Source organism: Ostrea edulis, chromosome 3, assembly GCF_947568905.1.
Source record: "Ostrea edulis chromosome 3, xbOstEdul1.1, whole genome shotgun sequence".
Lineage (NCBI taxonomy): Eukaryota > Metazoa > Mollusca > Bivalvia > Ostreida > Ostreidae > Ostrea > Ostrea edulis.
The window spans coordinates 43,661,924-43,685,274 of record NC_079166.1 but is presented as its reverse complement, the minus strand read 5'-3'; the positions used below and the strand labels follow the sequence as shown (position 1 = coordinate 43,685,274).

Genomic DNA, 23,351 nt, shown 5'->3' with positions numbered 1-23,351 from the left:
TAGCAATGGACAATGAATCCCATGTATATATATGGTTGCAAGCTATAGGATATGCTTAAAATTTGATCTTAGTCACAATTCTTGGTTTTTCTATTCATTGATTGATTGTACAATGAATATTGTTTAACGTCCCTCTTGAGATTTTTTTTTACTCATGTGGAGACGTCACCATTGCCGGTGAAGGGCTGCAAAATATAGGTCTGTCCTTGACACTTAAGGCCTTTGAGTAGGGAGGGATCTTTATCGTGCCACACCTACTGTGACACGGGGCCTCGGTTTTTGGTGACTCCTCTGAAGGATCGTATTCTTGATTGTATGGTTCATAGGTCCGAAGGAGCACCCCATTTAGTCGCCTCTTACGACAAGTAAGGGGTACTGAGGAGCTGTTCTAACCCGGATCCTCACGGGAGGGTTTTTCTATACAAAATTGACGATACATTAAAAACATGACGTTCAGCTTCAACTTTCTGCTCCACGACCTTGATCAAAGAAAAGTTGCAGAGAGAATCTCGATTTCTGTATCACTTTTACCTCCATTGGTTTGTAAAGGTCAAATTGTCAAGGTCACAGGTATAAAAAAAAAAAAAAAAAAGCTTCCTGGAGTCGTTTGGTAATAGCCGTGTCTTAGAAATGTCCAATTCTGTGAGGAAAGTCGGCGGATCACACCTAATATCACCACAACACAAATATAAAATTGGATATCATTTCAGAAAAGCAAGTAGAAATCATAATGTTCCTGGAAAAAAGTTCTCGGAGTTTAGACTATTCATATATTTGCCGTACCAGTGACATTTACATAAAATTATAGTTATAACCTGAGAATGATCTACGGGTCAAGGTCATATGCATGTTCCTTATTCTAAACCAACAGTGCCTTCTAAGATAGGGCAACTAAACTCAACGCATAATACAGAAACGGCAGCTTTAGCCTATCCTAGGCCACTGAGACCTTAGGCTTAGACCATTTACCATAACAACAAAAACTAGTGATCCTAATTGTTCGCGAACAATTAGAGGGCTTTCCACCTGCAATGATTTAAAAAAAGACATTTAAGAATATTTAAGATGATGTACGAAACTCAAAATGACCAAGAAAATTTAATTAATAATTTTCACGATGACCTTGACCTTTGACCTTCACCTCATTTTGAAGGTCAAATGTCATCGGTCTTAATGCAAGTGATCCCATGTCTCTATCTATATTAATGTAAAAGCTATAAGCTTAAAAAAATGTCAATCAAGATATTCAGGGGCAATAATTTGTTTATGGGTTTTCGGTTACTTTCGGTTAACTTATCAATGATAAAAATACTTTTAAAGACCTTGAAAATGGAAAAAAATTAATTTTGATGATGACCTTGACCTTTGACCTTGACCTCATTTTGAAGGTCAAAGGTCATCGGTCTTAATGCAAGTGGTCCCATGTCTCTATCTATATTAATATAAAAGTTATAGGCTTAGATAATGATATTGGAGACTTTCAGGGGCAATAACTATGCTTAAGGGTTTTCGTATCCCTTTGATTATTTTTTCTTTGCAAGAGGGTTTTACTGTGAATTCATTAGCGAAGGTTTCGTGTCTCTATGACTTTTCGTTAAGCAGGAGTAGCGATAACAAGGTTTTCGACGCAAGTCTCCGAAATTCACAGAAGGGTCAGAGTTCAAAATTGTAATGCATACTATCAAAACCAATCAAGAATTCAATACTTACCCATATAATATTTCAATGCTATCTTAAGCAGGAAAGAGAGTATAAAAAGTGCTATTTTTTCCTCTTTTCTGATGACCTTGACCTTTGACCTTGACCTAATTTTCAAGGTCAAAGGTCACCGATCCTATTCCAGTTGGTCCCATGTCTCTACGACAAACCGTGCTCAAGCTCGACATGTTTTACGAATAAATCGCAAAACATAGAGAGGCATTAACTCCCCTTAGGGGACACCGAATCCCTTCATTTTAAATTCTTCGCTTCTACTAATTACCCTCTATGTTTTAGAAAAGGTTTCATCCTCCTATCATTTACGGTTACAAAGTAGAAGTGCTAACAATGATTTCTGCGAAAGGTCAAATAACTCCGTAAGGGGTCAAAGTTCAATTACGCAGGGTGAACTGTATTCGTTTCTCAAGAAGTACTATATGAGGGACTATAAAGTTTTTCGATAAGTTTTAAGACGAAGATTTTTTTTGACGGCAGGAAAATAATAATAAACAGAACAATAACAATAGGACTTTCCACTGAAAGGTGGAAAGCCCTAATTATATAGATAGTCTATTTTTGACAAACATTACCAGAGAGTATAGGAGAAACATCTTATGGTCCGTACTATCTTCTACACCCAGCGTTAATTTCCTGTCTTTTACATCCAGCGTTAATTTCCTGTATTGGTTTATCTTTGGTTCCGATTTAATTTCAAGTAGATGGCTTTTTAATATTGATTTTTCAGTTTGAATATTGAAACATGAGTTACTGAGTTCAGTGCATGTGGTACATGAACTGTACAATGATTTCATGGTACAGTATATATTATGGGTGGATCAGATTTCAGAAAAATTATAATCATAAGATATACACTAAATGTACATGATTTCTTCACTTCTAAAACATTAGGGTACGTGTAATTGGGTCCGTTCTATATCATAATCATTCAATGTTTGCATGTTACACCCTTTTTCATTGGTTGTAAAATTAGTGGTATATCGTATCCAACGAAAAATAAAATTATCGGAACTACTTTCTATTGGAATGTTGGGGATTCCTCTAGATACTTCGTATTCATAGATCTATTTATAGCGTATTCACAGATCTATATGTATAGCACAGTCATATAGATCTATTTAAAGATTGGGAATCCTGAAAATAAGCTTAACAATTCTATTGATCTATATAAATTTATTCAACAGAAACCAAAGAATATCAAATATAAATAATAGATAAACAATTGATTACGCAAAATAAAATAAATATGATTATATTTGAGGATAAATGAGAAAACAGGAAAAGAATACTAACACACCTCTGCTTCTGAGTCAAATGTACACAACAGAGGGTGACAATAGTCCAGTTCGAACCCTGTGGCAAATTCTTCATGTCACAAACCCAAATGCAGATACACCGCACACTGTCTCAGAGAAACTGCAGTATTCAAGCCCTTAACGACGAAGGTTTCGAATTCCTGCATAACATGACACCGAAACGAGGCTTACGTTCGATGCTACAACAGCCGTGACACCTTAACAATTCACTGGTAAAACCCGCAACAACTCTCTGTAACACTCATTTGTCCATCTGGAAGCCGTGACATCCCTCAAGAGAACCTACCTGTCTGGTCTCTGATCGCATATCCCACATCATGATCATGCCCCACGCTTGTCGTTAGTACCGACATCATTTCCACTTCCACTCAAGAAAATTCTAGCAGTTTTCTCTCAACAGGACTTATCTCTAACTCATCCTTTTATAACTACACTTTTCAGTTCACACCCGTTTGCTCAACAGTTCGTGGAAGCCGTCTTTAACGGATTTAGTCGATATTTTTCCAGTTGTGAATTCATAAATCACCACGCCCATCTCGACATAGAATGTAGTCCAAGAATAACTCGTTAATTCAACTCAAATCATATCACGACATAGAATGTAGTCCATGAATAAATCGTTAATTCAACTCAAATCAAATCATATTGTATTATCTAAATCAATACGACATAGAATGTAGTCCAAGAATAACTCGTTAATTCAACTCAAATCATATCGACATAGAATGTAGTCCAAGAATAAACGACATAGAATGTAGTCCAAGAATAACTCGTTAATTCAACTCAAATCATATCATATTGTATTATTTAAATCAATGTTTTAAAAATATTTGAATGATAAGAATAAATTTATATACATTGTTTTTGTTGGATGGAGGTATACCCCGAAAAAAGATAGAAAATTTTGCATCATGCTCTAAGCGCAATGATGCAGTTTTCAGTCTCTCTCTCTCTCTCTCTCTCTCTCTCTCTCTCTCTCTCTCTCTGGTGGTATACCTCCATCCGAAGAAAAAATAATAAACTCATTCCTTAAAACCATTTGGGGGGAAATCGCTACTGTTGCTGCAATGCATAGTAATCAAACAAACCACAGGCACACACACGGACGCGTGCGCTGTGCGGACATTTGTGTTTATATATAAGAATAATAACTATAAAACAAATTAAGCCCCCCCCCCAAAAAAAAAAACCCACCAAAAAACAAAAAGTGTCTATCACTGAATTATCATGTGCCCCTTAATCAAAGCTTGAATTTCTATTATTTCTACGTTATTGTAAAAGAGTTGTTAAAAGCCCGTTTCACACATTCACGGATCAGGAGCCGGTCGACCCCGGATGCAAAATTCTAGTCATCGTGGTGATCCGGCGTCTTTGGGTTCTATGACGTCGTAATGCCGGTGTCAACACGGTCTTATCACGATACAGACACGGAAAACGCCGGTTTCCCTATGGATAAGCACGATAGCTACCCGTACAACCCAACCCAACCCCCCAAAAAAATCCCGGTCTGTACTGGCATGATCACGGAGCGTACCGAAGATCCAGGTTTCTGCTGGTCCATCCACGATTGTTTCACGGAGATACGAGAATGTCCACGGATTATCAAGGTCTTTCTACACTGTGTTTATCGTGTCTGTCCGTGTAGTTACCGGGAACAATCCGTGTACAAACCGTAGACATCCATGTTCTTCAGCAGAAAAGTTTCGTACACGGATGACCCCGGATTTTATCCGGGGAAAATTTAAACATGTTTACTTATTTTTCACGGTTTGGCTTGACCAAGCCGGATGGTCCCGGACGACGCCGGGTGCATACACGGTTTGTACACGGTGATTGACGGATTGTCACGGACCATCACGGATTGACAATTCGGGATGATCCGTCGACTCATCCGTGAATGTGTGAAAGGGGCTTTACCCTATTTAAACCAGTCCAATTACGTAGAAATCTCCTACACGCAAAGACAACATTAAAGACAGTTAGATTTGTGATATCCGAGTATTTGCAAACATATTATCAAAAACAAATATCTGTGGCCAATCCCTCTCGTGGAAATAGAGCTGACACTATGAGATGTGCGAGGCTAGAGGTCAGGGTGCATGAAATCGCACTGAATTATTCGGATCATTAACACTCGCCATTCTGGATATTGGTTTTCTGATCCTTGTGCGGAGGATCAGCGAGTGAAGTCGAACATTGTTTGTCTCGGATATTAATTATTGACAAACGGGATGTGTGAATCCTATTGATTTCTGAATTCATAAATACATGTATACGGTTTCAATAAATGATACACATCAGAGGCTTTCTTGTTAACAAAATACCCTTCTTGAAATAGTTATGTAATGATACACTCATTTTACAAATATTACGGAATGTCAAGATGGTCATCTGAACTTTTGCAATAGAGACAATTATATTCATTTTATTTGCCAAGGAAACTGCGACATGTGATAACATATTTCCTGAATTTTAAAACTATAAAGAAATTAATTATATAAGAATATGATCCCCCATTCAGTTTCTATGTAACTATGGCACGCTATTTTCACATACAGGACGACGCAGCTTAATGTCACTTCTTTAAAATTGTTTCCTATATCGTGTACCTTTGCCCCGAAGCCGTAAATTGGAGTATAAAAAGGGCCTTGTATCCTCCACTATTTAGCATGTCTGTTCTCATAACACTAGTATCAAACATGTAACTGCATATCTATTTTGTAATATTTATTTGTCATAATAAAAAAAAATGTCAAAAAGACAAAAAAATATGCAATGCATTATCAGTTAACATTAACAATGTACAAAATTTGTCATAGTATTTAAAAGTAACATATACAAGGTCATTATGTACAAATGTGGTAAAACACTGAAAAACTGGATTAAAAATTCGTATAAATAACATCGGCATAATATGGAAGCACTTTGTGAACGAGGGTAATAACATTACTCATTTTCGTTAAGTAGAACACAGAAGGTACATATATACATGTATATAACGATTGAACACATGGAATGCATAAGATTTGAACACATTCTATATATATTAAAAGAGATCAAAAATAAAATCTGTCCTTGAACAAGTTTGCAGGCAGTTCTTGTTTTGTAGAACGTCAGGTTGTTTCTATAGCAACTCACTCCTGATTGGTTCTTTAATTGCACACATCTCCGTTGTCATGGTAATACAGGTTTAAATACAAATCTACAAAAAGAGATAATTACATTGAATTATTTCACGCATACTCGATCAATAAAGACTAGAGCCTCTAACGATAATAAATCAGATTGACTACACGTGCCTTTTTCATTGCCAAATCATTCATTGGCCGTGTATAAGAGCCGTATAAATCTGTCTTTAGGCTGTCCGAAATTTGTGAAATTCATCGAAGCTAAGTTATCAAATTCGAAAAAAAAAAATCCTCTTCAAATCTGGTGGCAGATGGCAAGTATTTTGCTATCGGAAAATTAGGCAATAATGGCGTCGCGCCCCTTTCTGTATACTACAGACTTGAGTGACATAATTTAAATTTTTTTTCCTATTGGGTCGACTAAATATTTACATAGCAAACAACAGCTTTACCTGTTTAACACGAAGCCTAACAGTCAGTTACACATAACGAATAACATTTTAACATTGCTATATTATCTTGATTTTTAAAGTGCTATGCAGTTTTATACCCATGATATTAAAATCGAAAATGCAAATTAAATTGTTGATAGAGAACTTTCGAATTTATGATAAGCCTGATAAAAATCAGAGCGATTAGAGCGTACAAACATAAAATGGTTAAAAGTCTGCATGCCTACCTAGTGTAGAAAAGTCCGTGAAAACTCAAGAGAACCACGAAGCCAGATCTGGAAGTTCATCTTCCTCCGAACTGAACGACTCTGAGAAGGCGTCGGAGGACATGCTTGGCGCTGGAGAAAGTTGTTCCGTGGAGTTACAATGGGAGAAGTCACTTTGTGATGGCGATAATGCTGCAAAGTCAATTGTATTAAATGAAGTTGAAGAATTCGATGCACTGTTTTCGTCCAAGTTCTCACTCTGAAGCACAGTTTGCAATTGTCTGATATATTCTACCGCTGCTCTCAAAGTGTCAACTTTGCTCATTTTCTTGTTTTTCTTTCCACTAGGAACATGCTCTCGAAGTGTTTCAAACCCAAGATTGACCATTTTCACTCTGTTTCTTTCCCTCTCATTCCGTCTTGCCACTGCTGCAGGCTGTGGTCTAGGTAAAATATTATGCAGACCCTGTGAATCTGTTCGCCGCTTACAGCGCAAGGCCTCTGGTTCCTTCGATATGACGTTTTCCGGTTTCTTTAATATTCTCTTTGCTGGAACATCAGACGGTAAGGTGGCTCGCACTAGTATGTAAGGACCCGTGGTCATCTGGATACCATTACTTGCAGACGTAGATAAAGTATGTAAAGGCACCAAGCTCAGTGTAGTCGTCATTGCGATGTCTCTGATACTTCGTCGCGCGACTGTCGTGTGGAACTGGCGTACTTCTCAGCTCGCGACCATGGAAAAGAAGTGTCGTCTGCTGCGATCTTGGATTGATATCAAACTTTGGGATAACACCTGTCAGGCGTCGGTTTAAATACCAAGCCAACCCCAGGATGCTCCACCCACCCTGTGCCCAAGTGCTTCCATAAAAGCTACTGGTAGACCCTAATCTGTCAATCAAATTTACTCGCGCGAGAGACACGTGCCAGGGTTCGAGCTAGACACGCTCCAGCGAAGCTGAAAACGAAAAAAATCTGAATACCTGGCGACTCTTTACCTGTTGATTTTTCAGGCAGCTGGACGGCCAGATTTTGACACAGCAATCAAGGTAATGCAATACTCCAAATCTGGATGACAAATGGCTTTTGAGAAGTTTATAATGGAAGTATAAAAGGGTGAACTTGTATGATTATTAATCTCGCTGGTAAAAAAATGTATTGAGACAAAGGTAGTTACCGTCTCCAAATTAGATAAGGGGGTCACTTTCCAACCAAAATCATGCACAACACAAGACATGCAAATATTTGAATTTTCCGAGTAGTCAAGAAGCAGATAAAACAACGTTTCTGTATTCACATTTGTACATGTCAAATCTGTGTGCAAGACTTTTTTTTTCTTTCTTTCAACCCTAATCCAATACTGCCATGTTATATTTATGATATTTTCGTTTAGCAATAAAATCTGAAATTAGAAGAGTCAGTAGACCACTGAAAAAATATCGATTACCTGTAATAATCAAGAATTCCTCCCCAAAGCCATGTATCGCGATGTTATTTACAATGTAATGCATCGATTAGAATATAGCAGCTGAATCGATAATCATTGGACGCAGGTGCCCCATGAAGAGATGTGATACACAACAGTTTCTATAATGTATTAAAATAGAACCATTAATGGGACAACAACACATTATATTGTATCGATAGCAATGATTATAATAAAGGTTTATTTAAAAAAGATTTTAATGCTCAGCAAGGTCCATCATACACCATAGAATGAGAATAGTACTAGTTTTATTACCAGTATTTTTGAACGGAATTACCTTTCCGAGGGTACATGGTCAAGGTTCCAGAGAAACGAATGCTTTCATGCATAGAACATGTCCCCCAAAAGATAATCTCGGCTGAGGTTCGGCTGCATTGGATACTTCACCGAATTTTGGAACAGTCCGTTTGGAAATTCACATTCAGCTTCGGCCGGTTTTAGCAATCAATGTGCACCTAGGTGACATTGCCGTTCGCTTCAGATATAAACTAACTCTCTATCACTATTAATTTTGCATTGGTTACCGTCTAGATATGAAAATCCCAAAATAAAAACAGTGACTAAATTTTCCGTTGAAATGAGGACTCTCATGAAGTAATTCATTATCTCCTGATATTGAAGAGTTCCTATAGTCTGTTTTTATTATTGGTGATATGTAGTAACTGCCCATACCTACATTTGTACTGCATGATAACAAAATATCCAACCAAACCAAATCTCAGCCGAGATTACCCAAAAGGGAGAGAAAAAAAACCTATTTAAAGATTTGAATTCTCGGACGTATTTTCCAAGTGGCAGATAAATGTACACACTTTATTCATATACTTAATTGGTCTCGTCCTGGATCTTACAATTAATAGCGCTTTGCTAATATAGGATCCTGATCTGTGTGTTCACGCTTTGCATGCTTAGATATAACGTCAATATTTCTATTGAATATAAACTATTCTTGAAGTTATATGAAATACATCTTTCTTATAATGATTTTTCTCAAGACGGGTCATAATTAATACCATTTTAACGATCTACACCCTGCAATTACACATTATGGAGACAGTTGTGCGTGTCTGTCTGTATGAATGTATTTCTACTGAAATAACTGAATTCTATTTTGGTATGTTGAAATGCGTAACCTCAATTTCGATATGCAGATGAAGGCGATTTTATAAAGGGGTGTTGAGTTTTTATGATAACTTTGGCACGTTCCTATTCAAGATACAATTAATTCAAAATTGCTTCGCCTTCACTTGCTTGTCATTAATCATATACGATATCGCCATTACATCAGTGAAAACGAAACATATTTTGTATTTTTTATCAGAAGAAATATGAACTGAAGAGAAACTCGAACTATATCTACAAAAACTTGTAACGTTCGCTTGAGTTATTGCCCTTGGAAAATTCGATGCTGGTGTCTTTTCGACACGCTAATGTTAAGAGTCTCATTGCGTGACAAACAACACATGAACAGGTCTTGTTGTGAAATGTTATATATATGTTGGTTATGATAATATACAGGATCCCGGGTGTATAGTCTCGCGTCGTATTACGTGACCCTCATCCTGAAAGACGCGATGATTTGGTTATCTATGATCAAAGTATCATTGACATCATGTTAGGTTGTAAGAGAGGAAACCGAAATTTGTAAGCATATATCCGGAAAAGGGCCATAACCTGCCACGTGCAAGCAGAAACTGAGAAGGAAGGGTCTTTCACTGGAACAAAAAATTGAACCAATCTGCAGTCGAGTGTTTTACGTATATTGACATTAAAGTCAATGAAAGTGCAATTTAATCTTTGTACGTCTTTGGAGGTTGGGTACTTCACGTTTAGTGCAGGGGATCTTGTTAAAGCGGACTGTCATCCGACAGACCAGAGGTGGAGTTGGTAGACTAAGACAAGCATAAGTCTTAGAAACTTCCGATTCTGTTGTTAGTAATGTTTTGACTTATGAACTCACAATGTCTTGTCTTTCGGAAAAAACACACCCTATGATATCTGAATTTTCAAGTACTGAAACGAAAACATAATGGTATTCAAATACATCCAGAGACACAGCACATTAGATCTCTAATACACAGAGTACGAAGATTAACCGTCATTAATACACAGAGTACGAAGATTAACCGTCATTAAGGGAACATTCATTTATTTTGAAATTTTACTTTAGTAAACAGGACTCCGTTGCATAAAATTGAGTTAAGTTTAACTGAAATTTAACGACTAACTGTTGTTATACATGTATAAATATACGAGTTGATAGCAAGTCAACTGTCAGTTAGAGTTAACTAACCTTTGTGCAACTGGGTCTGGATCGCTCAATCATAGATTCTTATAACAATGAAATCTGAAAATGTCTGTGTAATGACAATTTAAATGTAAAATAATTTACTAGTAATATTTACTATCTATTAGTTATGTATCTAAACGAATGCTAAGCATATCAGTCTTTACAATAACATTTAAAGAAAGACAACTCCTACTCTAGTTCACTATTCAATCCTTTTAACATAAATTACTAGTTTAATATCTTGTTTAAATACGAAACTAGAGGGTAGTTAAAACTATAGATAAGGAAAAACATGATAATATGTTTATATGCAATATTCCACGAGTAAGTTAGCGGAAAAGGGCACTCTGTCTCAATTGTCCGCGTGCATTAAAGAACTACAACAACAACAAAAACCATCGACTTGTTTATTATTTTATTTGATAAATATAATGTATGTGATAACAAATATATATCTGCATAATAATATACTACAACTAATGTATAGTGACTATGATAAAATACTAGATACGTACACTTTTTAAAGATACATGTATGTTTGTGTAGGACAGTTTGCCATTGAACACAATAGGGTTTTCTTAGGTAACCAAAATAAAAATATAAAACATGAAGTGATGTGTTTTATTTCAATATCAAAAAGAAACAAACGAAAACTGATGTATTATGCAGAATTCAATTAAGAAATGAATTTCAAAAATATACGAGGGTATGAACTGCGCCGCTTCACGTAGAAATATATCGTTAAGCGCGGCTATGATGAAATAAGTTGGCATATGTCCATTGAACACAATAGGGTTTTCTTAGATAACCATTACAAGAATAGAGAACATGAAGTAATGGGTTTTATTTCAATATCAAAAAGAAATAATAGAAAAATGATATATTATGAAGATTTCAATTAAGAAATAAATTTAACTTTGTAAAATACATGAGGATATGAACTGCAACGCTTCACGCCAACATACTTCTTGTAGCACTTCATGAAAAGTATGCTGGCATGAAGTGATTTAGTTCATACCATCGTGTAATTTCAAACATGAAATTTATTTCTTATATTCTGCTTTCATTCATTCCCTGCCGTTAAAATTGAAGTACTATATTCATCAAGTAGATCTGTATTCTTACGCGCATTGTTTACAGCTGCAGCGCGTTCATGAGGAAATGGCTATCATTACAATTTGTAAAGATATCAAAGGCAAAAACGTTAGTAATGTATATGTTAATGAATATTTTGTACTATCATATTAGATATTCATCGAGGAGACTGAATACCGCAAATCATATTTGATAAAGAAATGCAATTGAAAATAATATGATCACTATGATATTACATGTAGTAAAAGTCCTTAATGGACATATTCCTTCAAACATGTAGGTGACGAAATTTATCTGAAACAATTTCTCTTGTTTTTCGTAAGATTAGTAACTACTTGTAGAGCCTGACACAAAGTTACTGTGACAGGAGATGTGGGTTTTTTTCCTTTCTTCTTTAAAAGAGAAATTTTACAAAGTACATTACAATTTAAGGAGAGAAGGAATTAACCATTCTGGAATGTATTCTTCCTTCGAAGCATGGTTATTTTCTAGTACAAATTAAAAACCGTATTGTATAAAACTGTTTCATATTCGATATAAAAAAATCTAGTTACACGATTCTCCGCAAATTTGTTCACATAGTAACAAAAACTATACTTGTACAAAACAGTTCATAAAAATGATACAAGATACAATGATACAAAAAATTTAAAAAAGAAAAACAAGATAAATATACAACCTTGGTTATACTGTAATCTTCAATGCCTTTGAATGTATAACAAAAAGAACTGAATTATAACAAAAAGAACTGAATTGTCATATTTATGCTAATGAACATGTATTTGGTGTGGGTCTTTTTTTCAAACAGTTTGTTTTTGGTCCATTTAACCAGTTCAATCATCGAAATTTTTCTTTGACTCTCACAGAAAACAAATAAGCAAGATGAAGCTAAAATTCCATGGAATGAAAGCAACTTCACAATACATTTGATTATTTTAGTCTAAAGATTAATAGAGCTTCCCAACTCATTGCCATTATCCAAGATAAATCAAATTTCAAAACTTTTCTTGAAGGCGTATGCTATTATTTACTTTGGTAATATTTTCGGACTGCAACACCGGTTTTTCTGATTTTCTCTTTTACAAACCACTCATCTTAGAAATCCCGCCTGATACTTTAGATTTTCTCAGAAGTATCCATGAATTATTTTGAGCAATCATTTTCTCACATCAGAACGCAGCAATTATGTTTTGACTTTTGTTTTGGTCCCTCGTTTTGGTATGACCGGAGATTGCACACGCATTTTCTTTGGTCTTCTTTCAAAATAATACCGGTTGTTTCATTGGTAATGATTTTATCTGACTCTAGTGATCGTTCTTGATCAGTTTCAGCTTTGATTGTGATGTCACCGGAGGTTGATGTCAATTTCCTTTGAATCTGGGGAGAAACAGCTGCCACCTTAGCTGTTGTAGATATGGAGGTATCAGAACCTTTACGGAATATGGAAGACGAACTACTGTGTGTCTGCTTGTATTCTGCAGCAATTCTTGCAAGGTGCGCCGAGTCTGATGGGGATTCCCGTAGAGAGACAGAAGAATACGAAGTTGAACTCGAAGAGGAAGATAGGCGGGAAGTTATTGCAGGTTTTGAAACAGAGGCAGATCTCTCCTCTTTAAAAACAATGTTGTATGGTTAATTCATTACATCTTATCTTAGATAAGAAACAAAATATTATTGTTGAACTAAAGCACGTCAAAAGCTTAGAATTTAGTTTGTGTTTGTATGTGATTTTATTTGCTTAGTTATATTTCTGAAACCTGTGTGAAATCGATTAATGTTCATCTTTACCTACCTTCAATCTCGTCTGCTATGAAGCTGTATCCTCCGTCGCGAAGAACGGAACAGAAATCAATCAATCCATTTTCTTTAGTCATCAGGATATCAACCAATCTGTTGATCTTCAAATCTGATGTCTTGGGAGCAATGACGTATGCCTTGGTGACTTCACAAAGTAGATGACGTGAACACAGATAAGGTATGAGACTTTCGACCGGTTTTATATTCTCCATTAAAGTCGCCATTTTGCCTCGTAAAATTGTTTTGTCAGCGTTTGACATTTGTTTTCCTAAAAGCAAAATAAGAATGTGCCATATATGTATAACAAGAGCACACACGAGTAAATATCTAATTTTACTTTATGATGAGTAATTTATCGAGAAATAGGTGTACTTAAAAAGTATTGTTGTAGAGAAATGAATATCATTATGCATGCACTACATCAAATATATATTTATTTATGATAAATCGCAGGGAATAAATATACATCTGTTATCAATTTTATCGAATTATTATGATTATTTGTGAGTGAGCATGTAGATACTGACATTTACCACCGAGGGTTGGTAGAACTCTATAAGATGAGCACTATCAAACATTGGGGAAAATTTCAGTTTTCTAAGAATTAAAATCATTACGTACTTATCACACTATGCACTGTTTTCAGGCTATACTTATAGAATTCCTCCTACTTGTACAGTGAGTGACCAAAGTATTGTAACATTCGATTTTAACATATATTTCATTTCAAACAAACTTTTATTTGAAATCATATATGGATGAACCATAATGAAATTTAAGTTATGAAATACAGTAATATTAAATTCTAATGTAAAAACGTAGGGCTTTGAAACGCTATGTATCCTTTGTGCTGTTATGAAATGCAAAAGCCCCAGAGTACTTGGCTGAAAAAAAAAACATATTTCAAAATATCAAAAGAAACTGATTTCATTTCTGCATTTAATAAAAATCATTTCATATAAATTGAACCAAAGACCACTTCACAATTTGTTTGAAAAAAACCTAGATATACAGCATCGGAAAAGAAAACTAAATGGTGCAATAAATTTGGCCACTCTCTGTATTTTCACTGTACATCTAGATCCGTAAACTGATCTAAGGATCAAAGTTTCCAATACGGCATTCAAACCTTTGTCTTTTAGATTTACTCCACATTCGGAGAGCGCTGTCATAAGGTAAGACACCGTCATGTGATGGGAGTCTGAGTTCTCTAACCACATCCTGATGGTTTGCCAAAAAACTTCTTTCGTTCCATAAGCCGAATATTGTTCCACTTCATCCAAGTCTTTGTCATCCAGCTGAAGCAACCGTCCAAATTGACGAATGAATGCATACGCTGGAATACAAACAGAAATTATTGATAAGCTTCCATTTTACCGTTGCTCCTGTGTTGGACTCAGAGCTATCTTGTCACAGGAGAACATATTTATTTAGGCCCTGTTGTTTTTATTCAGTGGATCGAAAGCATTTACTTACCAAAGGCATGCTGATATTTGTTTGCAACTTTACGAATGGCTGTGGGTAGCCGTTTTCTTTGTTCCTTACTGGGAGATCTGTTTTCTTCGATTTTCTTAATTCCACTGCAGAGTTCCACTAGCGTTGAGTGGATGCTTTGAAATTGTACCTCTGTACGGGAATTATTTACCTGGCCTTCACAGATTTGCTACAGAATAATTTTAATCGCATTAATGTAAAAGCATATAACCATTTACATCATTTCTGTTGATTCATTGTACGTTCTTGATATTTACCAGGTTTGTTTCAGAATTCTGATTCTGTAGGATATTTATTTCTGTGGGCATAAAGTCACTGATAGATGGTGCTGCATTTGAAAGTTCAGAGGCGATGAGTGACGTTTGTTCTATTCTTGTCGTGGATGATGTCACTTCCTGTTTCACTCTTGTTTTCTTACTAACCTCTTGTCTCTCTACCTTTACTATCGAACTTGACTGACTTGCTGCCTCAGTCGAAATATCCTTGTGTGTTTGTGTTGAATGTACATTGAAAATACCATCCACTGGTTCGTCTTTTTCAACACTCCATCCGTATTTTTGACAAAGGCAAGGGCGAGGGCAGTCCTCGTTGTTGGCATTATCTGTTAAAAAACACTGTTAAAAAGAGGTTGAACCGACACCTGAAATTTCAATGCTGAATGAAGAGAAAAATGCTTACCATTTCGAATCCAGATCGTAAGTTCCAGTTGATAGGGTGGTGCTTGGTTCTGTAGAAACTCTCTAACTGTCGACACTATTTCCTCCATCGGAAAATGTGTTCTGTAACATAGTGAGTCTGAACTGTTTAAAAACCCAATGAATATATATACGAAATTTCAACGAGTTGGATAAAGAAAATATAAAATCACACTATCACAGATGTTCTATTCAGCTCATACTCACTACATTTGTCAATCGGTCGCGGTAACTCAGTGGCACCAAGACGTGGGAAGCTGACGATGGAGATGGGGTATTTAACCAAAGACTCTTTGAATAAAGGTACTGTTAGTTGTTGCGCGCATGTAAAACACGACACAACATTGAGTGAAGTTAAATCAGTGACGTAAACAAAAGGATATTATTTTTGTTTATTTGTTTTACGTCCCGTCGAATTTTTTTACTCATACTGAGACGTCACCAGCTGTTGATGAAGTACCATAAATTAAGACTAGACATAGCGCTCAGGGTCGTAGTAGTGACGGTTCTTTAATTTGCCAACGCCTGCCGCGACCTCCGTTTTAAAGGTCATACCCGAAAAAAACGTGATTCTCACTTCTAAATGCCAAGAGTTTGGCGAAGGAGCAATCACTATCTATGTTAACGTATTAGTTTTGACTCGGCCATGGCATGAGCGGGGCTCGAACTCACGACCTCCTGGTCACGAACCAAACGCCCTACCACTGAGTTACCGCGACCAGTTTTTATTTCCAGTAGAACAAAATTACTGAAAGACTATTATTTTTTTCCCCCAGAACTATGGGTACAAGTCTTAATTAGCAAAGCAACAGAGAGTAGAAACTTTGTATGATATTTTGAACTTACTTATTCTCTTGGGCCATCTTCGATGCCCTTTCCAATTCTTATTTCAAGTAGAAAAAAATGAGAAAATCATTTTCTCTTTCTTTACATGATCGGACACCTCTTACTACAAACTAGATAATATGTGAATAGTTAAAAAATCTAAGCACTAGAAATACGACTGAAATAACGATTAATACTAATATACAAAAAAATTGCCCCCCCCCCCCCTTTGAAAAAAGGAGGAGCTTATTGCTTTGCATCTATCGGTTGGCCCACTCAATATGTAAAATACCCTTTGCTTGACAATTAGCAAACTTAAGGTAGCTCCACCCTCATGTGACTTATCAACATTAATGGTTGAAAGTGGAAAAGCGTAGGAGTTATTGCCCTTGAGAACATTTTTTCTATAATGAATAATTGATTATTTATGGAAAATATTAACTTTTTCACTACCAATAGTTTACCAGATTTTTTTTATTTTATTCAGTGAATAAAATTTCTCTGAAAGATATATTTCTGTATGGAGCGCCAAATTAACATCAACTCAAATAATTGAAGATATCTTCAATTACTTGAAGATATCAATTCATTTGATGCGTGCAACAATTCAATTAATGATCTCTTCAATTCTGAATTATTGTGCGCATTAATTGATTTGATGATAGCATCAATTCTTCAGCTGAATTGATGCGCGCTTTAATTGAATTAATGATCTCTTCAAATGAATTAATGATATCAACAATGGAATTGATGCGCGCTACAATTCAATTGAAGAGAGCAATAGATATAATGCGCGCATTAAATCAATTGATGAGAGCAATAATTGAATTGATGCGCGCATTAATTCATTTGATGAGAGCAATAATTGATTTAATACGAGCATTAATTCAATTATTCCTCTCTTTAATTGAATTCATGATATCTTTAATTCATTTGAAGAGAGCAATAATTCTTTTAGAGAGAGCACCTATATAATTAAAAATATCTTCAATTCAACATATCTACAATTGAATTAATTATCTCTTTAATTGAATTGTTGCTCTCTTTCAAAGAGTTGATGCGCGCATTAATTCCTTATACAAAAGCATTGTAAATAATTAAAAGAGATCGTCAAATTATTTATACCGAGCTCTCATCCATTGAATTGAAGAGAGCAATAATTGAATTAATGTGCGCATTACATCAATTATTGCTCTCATGATGAGAGCAATAATTGATTTGAAGTGCGCATTAATTCATTTGATGAGAGCAATAATGATTTAATGCGCGCATTAATTCAATTAAAGAGAGCAATAATTGAATTGATGATATCTTCAAATAATTGAAGATATCTTCAATTATTTGAGTTTATTGTAATGATTCCGGATATTTGAGGTACGACCATGCGGAGTTCTCAATTAGTCACTCTACATCACGTGATCTCATTTGTGTATAAATACCGAGACTCCCCAGTCAGTGTCATTCAGATAGAAGACCCGGTCAGCCAAGTTGAGAGGACGCGATTATGTGTACTAATAAAGTATTCATAATAAACAATTCCTCGCCTGTTCTTACAGTTAGAGAGTGAATTTGGAAGGCCATCAGAAGTCTGGCCTGCCACGAAGAGGTTGACCTCCAGTAAAGAGGCTAGCCATAGTTCGTTTTTGGTGTCGTCCGCATTGGCTGAACAGACCGTCGTCCAGGCCGCTGTACTCATTGTCCGTCCTGAATAAGGCATCCTACAATGGTTATAGTGGTTGAAGGGCTACCACATATACTGTCCGTCCTGAATAAGGCGTCCTACAGTATATGGGGCAATCCGAGGGCGACTGGGCTCTACATTTTAAGTTAGCACTACCTGTTTATCGTTGCTTGCCTCTGATTGATATAGTGATTCTCTGTTTGATTATAATTAACCTAGATAAGGTTAGGACATATTTGTATATTTTGGCAGTCCACTAAAATCATACCAATTAGTTTAAATGAGTTATTGTTGAATACCCCAAACCCTGGAATTGACCAGGTACGATCCCAGAATTTAATGTAAATACGTTACATTATGTTAATTTGGCGCTCCATAATTCTAAATATAGTTTGGATCATTGTCCCTCTGCTCATTAAAAAATTGCGAGAAATCAATGAAGAAGGTATTACAAAAAATAAGGGAAAAACAACACTTGTATTGAAAATTTTAATACTTTATACTATTACATGTACAGTATAATTTGTAATATATATATATATATATATATATATATATTTATATAATTCAATAAAGAAAAAGCAGGAAAATATACAGTTCCAAAATATATTTAAATCACTAGCACTTTCTGGATTTTAACAGTTATTCACCTGAGGATGGATGTTAAAATCCAGAAAGCGCTAGTGATTTAAATATATTTTGGAACTGTATACATTTATTTTCCTGCTTTTTTTTTTTTATTGAATTATTTTGACTGTGGGATATCAACTCTTTCTATTTGGATTATATATATATATATATATATATATATATATATATATATATACATGTATATATATATATATATATATATATGTGTGTGTGTGTGTGTGTGTGTGTGTGTGTGTGTGTGTGTGTGTGTGTGTGAGACTCTAAAGTGCGATGGTCGCTCCAAAGTGCGATGGTCACGCCAAAGTGCGATGGTATGCGCCAAAGTGCGATGGTTTGTTAATGTTACGGACGCCAAAGTGCGATGGTCACGCCAAAGTCCGATGGTGCGGGGTTCAGTAACGTTTGTGACGTCACGTCATTCTTAACGTCTTTCAAAATAAAACCGAAGAAATGCAACATGGACAACAGCAACGGCAAGGTTTACACTGTTGAGGATAGTGAGGACGACACAGTACATTTGTTGTCGAACTATCTACTTCGCCCGAACATTCTTTAATTCATGATCATTTATTACTTTAACGTTCACGCATTGAAGATTCCTGGGGGTATGCTATGATACAAAACATTCTATAAGATTTCGCATTGGAAAATTTTAATAACACGACAACGAGAAGGTAATGAAATAAGTTCTTATTCTTATTTTTGTACATGGATTTTGCACTGATATTTTGGTGAAACAACACACGGTTAGTTCAGTCTGTACCAAAACACCGTGTCGTTTACAAACCAAAGGATTTCGGCGTGTCCCACCATCGCACTTTGGCGTATCAGACCATCGCACTTTTGCGCATGAACTCGTGTGGACCATCGCACTTTGGCGTGTCACACCATCGTGGTTTGGCGCAGACCATCGCACTTTGGAGTCCCATATATATTATATATATATATATATATATATATATATATATATATATATATATATATATTGTTTTCGTTCTATTTAATTGTTTACATTACGCTCCTTACAGAATTCTTTACTCTACATTGAGACGCCACGAGCTGTAATTCCGGATTTTCGTAATTCTTGCTTGTACGAGTTGTCGTTTGTGCGGGACGGTATGTACCTAAAGTTCGGTTGGACTTACATAGTGTATGCATTGCGCTCAAGGCCACGCCTATCGCGACACGGGGCCTCAGATTTTAAGGCCCTGCGACTCTCATTTAGCATTCACTTCCTGAAGTCGGACAGGGTCAAGGTACGAATGGGGCTGTAATCCTCGACATTCTCGGTCTTTAAACTGAATAGATAGTATTTCCCCTCTATATGTACCACCTGGATGACCATTTGTTACCTCCGAAAAAAGAAGAGAGAGATTTGTGTCCTGATTATTTCTATCATAATAAAATAATTTTCAAGTGGTGTAGGAAAAGATATAATTTTCTTTATAGTCTACTGTGGCGGATCCAGAAATTTCCGAACAGGGAGGGGGGGGGGATTAACAGCTAGCCTGTCTTGAGACCCTAGGGCGAAGTCGTAGCACTTGAGGGCCCAGGGTTGAAGCCTCCTAAAACTACTGACTTAATAAAACGTTTGCATATATTTACATATTTCTATATTTAAAAAAAAAAAGATATTATCTGTCATCAAAGGGAGAGTGCGTGTGCCAGGCGCTGGAACCGCCACTGGCATCCTCAAAATGAAATTACTTATCATGTCTTAGCTCTGAAGTTTACGAGACAACACCCCCCCCCCCCCACCCCCCAAAAAACCAAACAAACAAAAAAATCTGCACACTATTGAAATGCAATCTGATAATAGGAATCCATTAGGAATTCATCTTCGCAAGCCAAGTGTTTTCGGCTTGTTAAAAAAGTTGAGTTGGTTTTAAAAATAGAAATGTTAGTCATGCACGGTGTGTTAATTTTTTATGCACACCAAATGAATAGCATTGAAACAATTAATGCATCAACATGTTTTGAGGTTTATTATTATTATTTTTCATTGTTGATGCTTACAAAATCAAGAAAGCATTACTGACCTTTTTGTAGAAGCACCGATTTGTACCAGTCATTCACAAAAATAGCACGATGTTTATGAATGAATTGAAAATAGCAAACGGAAGTTGAAACTGTCTGCAAGGTCGTTAGTAAGTAATGCAGTGGGAGTGTCGTTTACTATCGCGTTTCAGGATGTTCCTTCCTGAGCATGAAAGTCATAATAAAATTTCGCAAATTATATTTTTTATCATCTACATGTATTACACAAATTGCACTACACAACGTGGGGTTCTATAAGTTTATGTACGAGGCGGAGAGCATTGGATACGACATTCTCACCCCCTACTAACGTTATTGTTATTCAAATTTACACCACGTGGGTATTTTGACCCATTAAAAGGTAAGAGGTGAGGTCAAATTTCGCAGTGAATGAAACCGAAAATAATCTATATATAATATACATGCATAATCAATGCATTGCAATTACGTAGAAAATTCAATTAAGTACTGTCATTACCGGCGATGATTGTGAAATGGTGAAAAGTTCAGGAGTTAAAGTAATTTAAAGTTCTAGATTGTATTAATAAAATGCAGTTTAACTAATATTTAGTCTTACTGTCGTGTCATTAGTGGGGGGGGGGGGGGGGGGGGGGGGGGGGGGGGGTCTTTTCTTCTATTGTCTTGGTGTGGGGCAACGGTAATAATTCAATTGTTTATAACATATGCAGATAGAGAAATTGGGATGACTGCTCTCTTCCATTTTCATCTATAGTGGTAGTTAGGGTAAAGACAGAACTGCAAACATTTATGCATGTGTCGATGGAGAATTTGTACATGTCCAACCCCCTTCCTCCCCGAATTACGAAAGAGAAGGTAAGAAAAAAATTTGATCTTTGGTGGTAAGTTTTTAACCCCCTCCCCCGAATTAAGAAATCAAGAATTTTTTAGACTTAGGAAAAAATCCTCCTCCCCGATTTAGGATTTTGAAGAGAGGGCAAGTCACAGGACGAAGGATTTTTTTTTTCTCTTGTCAAGGATCTTTAACAAACCAAATTATCTTCAGCATTGGTAACAAAAACTGAGTATTTTGCATTGAAAATAAAATTGGTGAAGAAAATGTGCGATTCCTCTACGATATAAAATGATATAATTGCGACTCATATAAACTGCACAGAATAATATATCACATTACAAGTAAATGGTCAACGTCACAGAAAAAATGAAATTGATGTTATTGTAAGATACTATTACTACACTTCTATGGCATGTCGTTTTTAGATTTATTCCTCTTTAAAGATATCTCATAAATTGTATAAGATATCTTATAAAACTTACAAGATATCTTATAAGATATCTTCTAAAGTTTATGAAATATCTTAATTGTATCCTATATAATTGGATATCTGATAAAAGATATATATTTTATATTTTTTTCTTAACAATATATGTTATATATTTCATAAGATATCTTATTAAACATATATCTAATGTCTTTCAAGGTATCCCAAAACGAATTTTTATAAGATATCTTGTAAACTTTATAATATATCATATGAATTTACTTTTTTAAGATATCTCATAAAACAATGAGATATCTTGCATGTTTTACAAGATATATCATAAAGTTTATGAGATATTTTTAAGAAAAAATTGTTTATGAGATATCTTATAAGATATGTAAGATAACTTATAAAAATTATGAGAAATCTTATAAATCATTTAAGAAATCTGATGTTTTATAAGATATCATATTAAAATAAATTTAAGATATCTTCTATTTTATAAGATATCTCATAAACATAAGATATCATGTTTGATATACAAGATATCTTATAAAGCTTAGACGATATCTTACATAATTTATAATATATATATCTTGGATATTTTATAAACTGTAAATTATATGAGATATCTTATCAGATTTATTAGATATCTTATCAAAAATAGAATATATTTTATAAATTATATATGAAATCCTTATCAGTATAGATATAATTATGGCGTGCCATACACCTCATTTAGGAAGAAGCTAAATTAGCAGGATTTATACAAATTATATAAATATACATGTTTACATATTTTCTATATATCTGAAAGGGACTGGTTCATGATTTTTGATAAAAAATATTTTTCATTTTCTATTGTAAACATTTAAAATACAACTTATTGTAATATAAAGCATCTCAATTTTGCATAGTCCAAATTTTAACTTTTAGATGACACATTTTACCCCAAAACTGCTTGAAATGTGAAAGATATAATAAACTTAGATCGATATATCCATTTCTTTTGAAAATTTCATTAACAAACAGCAATCTTAATTTGTTTACAAAACAAATAATATACTCTAAAATAAGCTTCTATGAAAATGTATAACCTTAATTTTTGTGTGAAATCTTTTAAACACATTAGACAGTAGATTTTGATCACTAAAAGTGAAAAAGAAAATTTTGGGGAAAATCGTGTCTGACAGACAGCCCCTTTAAGAAATATCTGTGAAAAGCCTAATATGCATTTTCAT

General features: G+C 35.1%; 2 protein-coding genes across 6 annotated transcripts; both read right to left on the bottom strand.

Moving 5' to 3' along the window:
* Positions 1 to 5,744: 5,744 nt before the first annotated feature.
* Positions 5,745 to 7,761, bottom strand: LOC125675247 (achaete-scute homolog 1-like). The gene is made up of 2 exons (XM_048912770.2): positions 6,840 to 7,761; positions 5,745 to 6,234 (listed from the first exon to the last, which is right to left on the bottom strand). Exon 1 carries the CDS (start codon positions 7,486 to 7,488, stop codon positions 6,865 to 6,867), a length of 624 nt encoding a protein of 207 aa, XP_048768727.1. The 5' UTR covers positions 7,489 to 7,761; the 3' UTR covers positions 5,745 to 6,234; positions 6,840 to 6,864.
* Positions 7,762 to 10,994: 3,233 nt separating this feature from the next.
* LOC125675809 (uncharacterized) lies at positions 10,995 to 21,143 on the bottom strand. Of its 5 annotated transcripts, none has more exons than XM_048913617.2 (8): positions 20,872 to 21,143; positions 18,055 to 18,218; positions 15,659 to 15,759; positions 15,238 to 15,581; positions 14,963 to 15,149; positions 14,616 to 14,822; positions 13,482 to 13,754; positions 10,995 to 13,299 (listed from the first exon to the last, which is right to left on the bottom strand). In XM_048913617.2, the coding sequence occupies exons 3-8, from the start codon at positions 15,744 to 15,746 to the stop codon at positions 12,854 to 12,856; spliced, it is 1,545 nt and encodes a 514-aa protein (XP_048769574.1). In that variant the 5' UTR covers positions 15,747 to 15,759; positions 18,055 to 18,218; positions 20,872 to 21,143; the 3' UTR covers positions 10,995 to 12,853. The 5 variants fall into 5 exon arrangements, with proteins under 5 accessions (XP_048769574.1, XP_048769572.1, XP_048769573.1 ...); XM_048913615.2 differs by lacking the exon at positions 18,055 to 18,218 and adding an exon at positions 16,522 to 16,631; XM_048913616.2 differs by lacking the exon at positions 18,055 to 18,218 and having other exon boundaries at positions 20,872 to 21,142.
* Positions 21,144 to 23,351: the final 2,208 nt, after the last annotated feature.

Bases quoted from the DNA above. Each gene is read 5' to 3' on its own strand.
- LOC125675809 (XM_048913614.2), bottom strand. From the start codon at position 20,060: ATGCTAAATGAGAGTCGCAGGGCCTTAAAATCTGAGGCCCCGTGTCGC. The intron at 14,823-14,962 runs GTAAGTAAATGC...TTTGTATTCCAG, and splicing joins CAAATATCAGCATGCCTTTG to CGTATGCATTCATTCGTCAA. The intron at 13,300-13,481 runs GTAGGTAAAGAT...TTGTTTTTAAAG, and splicing joins CATAGCAGACGAGATTGAAG to AGGAGAGATCTGCCTCTGTT.
- LOC125675247 (XM_048912770.2), bottom strand. From the start codon at position 7,488: ATGACGACTACACTGAGCTTGGTGCCTTTACATACTTTATCTACGTCT.